At 50.2% G+C, this 6,783-nt stretch overlaps 3 protein-coding genes across 3 annotated transcripts; 1 reads left to right on the top strand and 2 right to left on the bottom strand.

The window, feature by feature from the left end:
* Positions 1-127: 127 nt before the first annotated feature.
* On the bottom strand, positions 128-1,063 carry HO173_012478 (uncharacterized protein; the record flags this gene model as incomplete). Its single annotated transcript, XM_037314347.1, has 1 exon — positions 128-1,063. The coding sequence occupies one exon, from the start codon at positions 1,061-1,063 to the stop codon at positions 128-130; it is 936 nt and encodes a 311-aa protein (XP_037158799.1).
* Positions 1,064-1,795: 732 nt separating this feature from the next.
* HO173_012477 (uncharacterized protein) lies at positions 1,796-4,472 on the top strand (the record flags this gene model as incomplete). Its single annotated transcript, XM_037314346.1, has 10 exons — positions 1,796-1,896; positions 1,951-1,996; positions 2,060-2,195; positions 2,247-2,460; positions 2,534-3,113; positions 3,176-3,214; positions 3,276-3,344; positions 3,400-3,656; positions 3,705-4,351; positions 4,426-4,472. The coding sequence occupies 10 exons, from the start codon at positions 1,796-1,798 to the stop codon at positions 4,470-4,472; spliced, it is 2,136 nt and encodes a 711-aa protein (XP_037158798.1).
* A 356-nt stretch (positions 4,473-4,828) lies between these two features.
* Positions 4,829-6,319, bottom strand: HO173_012476 (uncharacterized protein; the record flags this gene model as incomplete). Its single annotated transcript, XM_037314345.1, has 3 exons — positions 4,829-5,813; positions 5,871-6,255; positions 6,310-6,319. 3 exons carry the CDS (start codon positions 6,317-6,319, stop codon positions 4,829-4,831), a joined length of 1,380 nt encoding a protein of 459 aa, XP_037158797.1.
* Between the last annotated feature and the right edge of the window lie 464 nt (positions 6,320-6,783).

The following is a 6,783-nucleotide window of genomic DNA, read 5'->3' as shown; positions in this document are numbered from 1 at the left end:
GCTCGAGCGGGCAAGCCGCCGTGCGGTATTAGCCATTTCGTAGTATGTTTATGACACGAGATCGTAAACGAATTTTATTCATTCAAGCCGCCTCCCCACTCAATGCAAAAGCCTGACCTGCGCCTGCTCATCCCAGTTGCCCCTTTTCGCCCCCTGAACCTTTGCCTCCTTCACCCTCCTCCCCCTTGTGCTCAACACCGCCAACCAGCCATCCCTTCTTCACCCCCGTCGCCAGCCTGCCGCCGCCGACCAGATCCAGGAGATCGATCTCCTCGTCCCAGTCGGCGCTCATGGTCAGGAAGTGGCTGTGGAAGCGTAGCGGGTCGCCGGGATAGACGGAGAATTGGCAGCCGAAGCGTATGCCGGGAGAAAGGAAGTAGCCTAGGCTGTGTAGGTGCTTGAAGAGGGCGTATGAGGACGGATTGACTTTTGGGAGGTCTGGTGAGTCGATGTTGGCAGGTGGAGAAAGGAGCGGATAGGATGTCGTTGGTGTGACCGTCCAAGGCTTGAATTCGGGTCCAGCAGCTTGGCGTGGTTCTGGAGACGGCGTTACAGTGGTCTCTCGTGTGAGCGATTCGCCGAACAGAGTTTCTTCCGTGTCCTCTGCCTCTTCTAGGGCTGGGCTGGGGATTGATCGCTGTCCCACAGTCGAGCCGCTTTTGGCCTGTATCCTCTTCAGAGCCTTCTGTGTCCGGCTCTTCTTATTGCTGTCGAAATCTTTCGCTACCCTTGACCCTTGTTCTCTGAGATCCGCCTTGATCGCTTCCTTCTGCTCGACAACCTTCGATGCTAGGTCCTGCATATGCCAATCCAAATCGTTCACGATATATGCCAAATTTCTCTCCACAAGTAACCTTGCTTCTTCAGGCTGAAGTTCCAAGGGCAGCCCAAGGAAGACATTTTGTTGTGGGATCTGAGGCAGTGTACCGATAAGGACTCCGAGTATATTGTGGTTCTTGCGGAGCCATGTGATGATGTTTATGTCATAGAGGAGGTAGTGCTCTACTTTCTGCGAGACCTGGAACACGGGGAACGGGAGGCTGGGCGCAGTTGGCGCAGTCATTGCTCCGTCAAGGAGGGAGCACCGCAGGCTCTAACAATCGTTCGGCTGATTTCAAATGTCAGCGACGTATTTCTGACGAAAATGAGTGTAGGCAAATCCAAAGCTGTGGGATAAGTCATAAGGCTCAACGAGCGTACTTTTACTTCAAACGACTATGCGTCAGTGGATTGACAGATTGTATATATTCTTAATCATGTAAACTCGCGGCAAGAGAATAAGAGCGGCTTGGCTTACCAGGAAGATGTTGCTTCACAGTCATGATCGAAGGTTTCTCTTATTGAGTGTGCTCCTGCAAAGTCTGTACCAACCAGAGCAATCCGCACAAGCCAAGGCGGTGCCAAGGCGCCAGTCCGGATGGAGACTCCTCGGATCAAGATGCTCGCTCTCCCCACTCTCTCCTTATCTTTCGCACTCCTTCCCTTTCCCACCCTATTCCCAGTGGGGTTGACGGTGGAGACTCTCGGCCAGTCAGGATATCGAATGAGAGGGAGACCCTCACTTATCAGGAAATGGCCTCCAATGGCCTCCAATGGCCTTCATGCAAGCATGCAGCTTGTTCCTTTTCTGGGAAAGGGAAAAGGGTCTCTGCCGCCGCAATCCTGCCACATGCTTTGAGGTGGGATGACGACTGCCTCCCTTGATTAATGCAGGCACCTTAAATAGAGCCACCTTCTCATATCTTTCTACACTCCACTTACTGTGCTGGGACATGTCACCACCAAACACGTGCCCATGGCCTCCACAGCTACCGCACTTCGTACCCCTGCGCGTCGAACAACGATTGCCAAGAAGAAGTTTGCAGTCCCACCTGTGAAGGTCGCATGCCTTGCCTGGTACAAAGTCTAGAATGTTAGCCTCCAAGCGTTTTGGACCTAACGTTTTGACAGCCGCGCCTCGCGAACACGTTGTGACGGGAAGAAAGTATGCACAAATGTCGGTACCCTCCCATTCTCTGTGGCCATAGATCTTCCAACATGTAAATGACGCAAATTTTAGTGCTCGACGAGGGGCAGAGAATGCCAGTACACCAAAAGCAAGAGAGGCGGGCCTCGAGCCCCTCGGTCCAAAGTATCGCAAAAGCAACCTCAGGTCGAAGATCGTGACATGACATTTAACTGGAATGACGAAGACTGTACGTCATGTATTTTTCATCGCAATTTGTGCTCTTACTCATTGATCATAGTCGTGTTCGATGAAGCACCGTCATTCATCAGTCCTGGAGCGGGGCTCAGCCAGCTGGACTTCTCCCAGGACAGCGATTTCATCTATGACAGCCTCTTCACTAGCTCGGTTCAATTTGACGGTCAGTCGAGTGGCAGCAGTCCGCAATCAAGACCAGACTCTCTTCCGGAGCGAGCCAGTCCTATTGTTAGGGTCTACGGCAGTGATGAAGATCTGTAAGCCCCTCAACTGTCCATCTGTCTGCTGTTCCAGGCGCGTTGCATTCAGCCGTTAATTGACTCGCGACAGTCTAAATGCTTATTACGTTTTCATCCATCCATACTTTCCTGTTTTGCCGCCTCCAGTATCAAGCCCAGTGGTAGATCGCCCATCGTCTAGGCCTAGGGACGAACACAGGAAGGGTCACAGAAGCAATGTCAGGAGTGATTTCGAACCGTCATCTCCTATCACTCTTGCAATTTCAACAATCCTGGCTTTGGTCCCGCATCATGATGATGAAGATCCTGCCAATCCCGAGTCTGTGCTTTATCGAAGGAAATTTGCCCAGTCTTTTGCGGAATCGACCATGGAGAGTGTCGAGATCGAGTCCGAAATATTGGACTCCGATTCCTCACCATCTCGTGCACTGACCGGGAGCTCGCCTACCGCTCGACGGGGGTCTTTTCATCCAAATGTGCCTGTTGAGATAGAAAGCGTCATTGCACTGCTCATCTTGAGTATTTACGAATACGCCCAGCGGGGAAACATCAGCAAGATGCGTACTCGAGCCGGACAAGCATTGATCTCAGCCATGGACATGTCTCTTCATTCGCAGGGCGACAACGAGGGTGAATTCGCGGAAGCAAAACGTAGAGCTTGGTGGATGTGTGTAAGTCATGATGGCAAACGGTGATCCACAGAGCTATGCTGATTGCGCTTCGCACTTGTTAGTACACCTGTGCATGCCAGGGTTCTATCGTCAGCAGTACCGTAAGACATCACGAGAGCTGGTCCGGTCCCTTCCTCACTAACTCGTTTTCGCGGACCACAGCCCCCAACAGTTTCAGTTCACGACCCTCGGTTCACAACAAGGTATCCAAGTATCAGGTCCGACCCCGATGTAAGGAACATAGATCCAGGTATTCTGGCATCTTTAGCTGACTATTGATATCCAGGCATGGCCATTCTTCTTGTCCGCGCAACAAACCATCCTTGCCGCCACTCAATTCATTCTTGACCAAAACAAGGCTTTAGAGATGAAATCCAATATGTCATTCGTGTATGAGAAGATGCACGAGCTCAATAGTAGATTGGACCCGTTACTCGCTAGAGCCGATGGATGGACCACTTACTCATCTGCTATGCCGGTGGACGCGTCCGAGGCCGTTGTTGCATTGGCTCTAAAAAGTATTGCACGTATTAAGTTGAATAGGTAATATGAAAAATAGCCACAGCGTCTCATCTACTGACTGTTGCGCAGTGCAAGAATCAAGCTTAACCGCTATTGCGCCTTTACAGATAGAGCGCTTTTTTCCGAGAAGCATTGCGACCTTAAATCCTCGGGTCAATATTTGAATCCCCGAGGTGGCGAGCACAGCACAATGACACCTGCACCTGCGTGTGGCTGCGGCGACTTGTTCGATAACTCATCTTTCTCATCGATCTCGCGTTCGCCGTCTTCCCCATTATCTTCCCGATCATCTTCAATGAGTTCTCTCGGCTCCATTCCGTCGATCTCGGATGTTCCAGAGTTGAATCTTCCATTCAGCAGCCATCTCGCAGCCAGATACTGCCTAAAGGCTGCACTCAACATAGCTCAATCATTCGAGGCTCTCCCTTACCCGAACCTAACGGGGAATCAGGAGTCTCTGGTTCCGTCCTCTTCGAGCCACAGCGGCAAAGCTCCCCGTACTATGCCGTCATTTGCCTGCTGTGCAATGCAGAGTAGTTATGCAATGCTTATGATCTGTCACAAAATCCGAGCCACAAATGGCGAAGGTTTCATATATCAGCGGAACGAACATCTTGTCAGCAATTTAACCAGTCAGCTCCGAAATGGATTGCAGAAAGTTGTCGGAGCTTTGGACAACTATTCGATGACTTTTGAAGCATTGACCGGAATGCGAGGTTAGTACTATTCACATCATTCAATAGAGTCCAGTCTGCTCTGCATCGAAGTCGCTGATTAACGATTTGGCCAGATCAAGTACGGGCGGCAACTGATGCCGCATTGCCCAGCGTATCATGAAAGTGTTAATATTTCATATTCTATGAAACATTGGTATGATTTTCTTGCCCCACTTATGAAAATTATACTACTACCGTATCTGTTATACTTCCTCGAGGTTGTGCTCGCGTCCATGACACCTTGTCCTGAAAGCCCACATTATCATTGGTACTATCACTGCAATTGAGCGATATGCTACTGTACATTGCGCATTGCAGCCTCCCATGAGTTTGGCCTTTTTTGCTTGATGTTTTAGGTCTTTCCAAAGATACATTCCTTTGGTATCTGTACTTCTACACTAGACCCATCTTCAAAAGCCGCGAAAAGCTTCGTAGTTCCTAAGCTCCATTCGCCAATAAAAACCCTGGAGGCTTGCATCACCACTCTGATTCGACCTCACCGAAGACGCTATCTTTGACTGCAGCCGAACCCGTCCCATTGCTTTCGAGTAGTGGTGGATCTTTGTACACCCAGGAACACTGCTGCTTGAGTCGCTCGGAGATGAGACCGTCTAAAGCTTCGAATTCCAGAAGGAACCCGTCGTGGCCATCCTCGGATCGAATTGTTGAGAGAGTCGCATCAGGTAGATACTTGGCCAGCTTGACTTGTTGTTCGGGCTCGAAGAGGTTGTCTGTGTCAACGCTGACGACTAAAGCTTTTGCCGGCACGGCTTTGAGGACCTCAGTGAAAGCTTCTTCTACTTCGTCTGTTTCTTCTCCCCTCACAATTCTGTCGCGCGTAAGGTCGTGCGTATCCATCTTGTTTGTCAAGTTGATGTAGCAGTTGGCATCGAAGCGGCGGATAAATTTGTCTCCTTGATATTTCAGGTAGCCCTGAGCCGAGAAGACCGGAGAGCGAGTGCGGTGTGTACGGGTCTGAGTCCTGTTGCTTGCCTCAATCTGAGCGCGCTTTCTCGACCTAAAGGCGTCACACTTCGGGTTTTGAGAATTACTATTCACACCGTTGCCGCAATGCCCATCAGCCAGATCTTCTTTGGATTTTTGCAGTCCCTTTCTCTTGGCCGGTGATTTTCTTCCAAAGCGTTTGTCGAAGGATACGCCGGAACGGTATGTGAGCAACGCTACCATTCTGGCTGCCGCCAATCCCTTCGTGGGCTGACTACCCATATCATAGTATCCATCCTGGTAGTTTGAATCTGCATAGATACATTGCTTTTGGGCTTCAGCCCAAGAGATGCCCCATGCACTATGGTCTGCTGACGTCGCGATTGGTATAATCGTGTTGACATACCCAACAGGCGTGCACAACGGCCATTCAAGAGCTGACATCCCTCCCATCGAGCCTCCTACCACGGCTGCTACTGACTGGACCCCCATGGCATCAAGTACGAGTTTGTGCGCTCTTGTGATCATGTTAGTTGTCACTCGTCAAGTAACGAGCTGGCATCTGGTGGCCTACCGAACATCATCTCTAATAGAAGTCTCCGGAAACTCTGGCCCGTACGGTCTTCCAGTACTTGGGTTGATTGTGAGCGGAGAAGCTGAACCATACGGCGATCCCAGAAGGTTTCCACAAAAGACCAAATATCGCGTGTAGTCGAAGGCTTTTCCCGGCCCCAACAACGGACCCCACCAATCTTCTAGATCACTACTTCCGGAGAGCGCATGGCATACAACGAGAACATTGTCGCGCTTCTCGTTGAGGACCCCCCAGGTTTTGTATGCAACTTCACACTTTTCGAGGACATGTCCGGAATCCAGATCTAGGGATGAGATCAATGCGAACACTTGGTCCGATATCAGGTCTACATAGGGGTTTCGCTTCTCGGGAATGTGGTCAAGTTCTGCATAGAACCATTAGAAGGGCAATTTCTGATCAAAGGCGCAGGGGTACTCACGAGCTGTCATTTTTCAAACGGCAAAGTGACATAGATGGGATAGTGAAGCGTCTAGAACTACGTCGACTATTTTCTCCCACATACCAGGTTTCAGCAATATAATTCTCTCAAGTATAGCTTGCATAATCCTTCAGCACGACATATTGCACAAGGTGAGTCAAAAATCACTGTTCTTGCTATCAGTTCGGGATCTCTCCAAGCTACCCCGGGATTTGTTGATCGGCAAATGATCTTCGGAAGGGGACATTACCCCACCGACTTTGACGTTCAGGGAACTTCCCCACGATAAACACAGGAGCGAACATTATTAGCATATGCTATCGCTAGTGCTAATTGCTGTCAACTAAGTTCCCGATCTCCACATCTACATGTCACTAAGATACTTTAATCTCCGAGTCCAGGACTGGCATTGGACCTCTTGGAACACCATACTGAGCCTCCGCCATTCGCAAACGATCAGATGTCGCGCACCCA

The sequence above is a fragment of the Letharia columbiana genome, assembly GCF_014066305.1.
Source record: "Letharia columbiana isolate WasteWater2 chromosome Unknown Sc0000081_s0, whole genome shotgun sequence".
Classification (NCBI taxonomy): domain Eukaryota; kingdom Fungi; phylum Ascomycota; class Lecanoromycetes; order Lecanorales; family Parmeliaceae; genus Letharia; species Letharia columbiana.
This window is presented reverse-complemented; position numbering and strand designations above follow the sequence as displayed.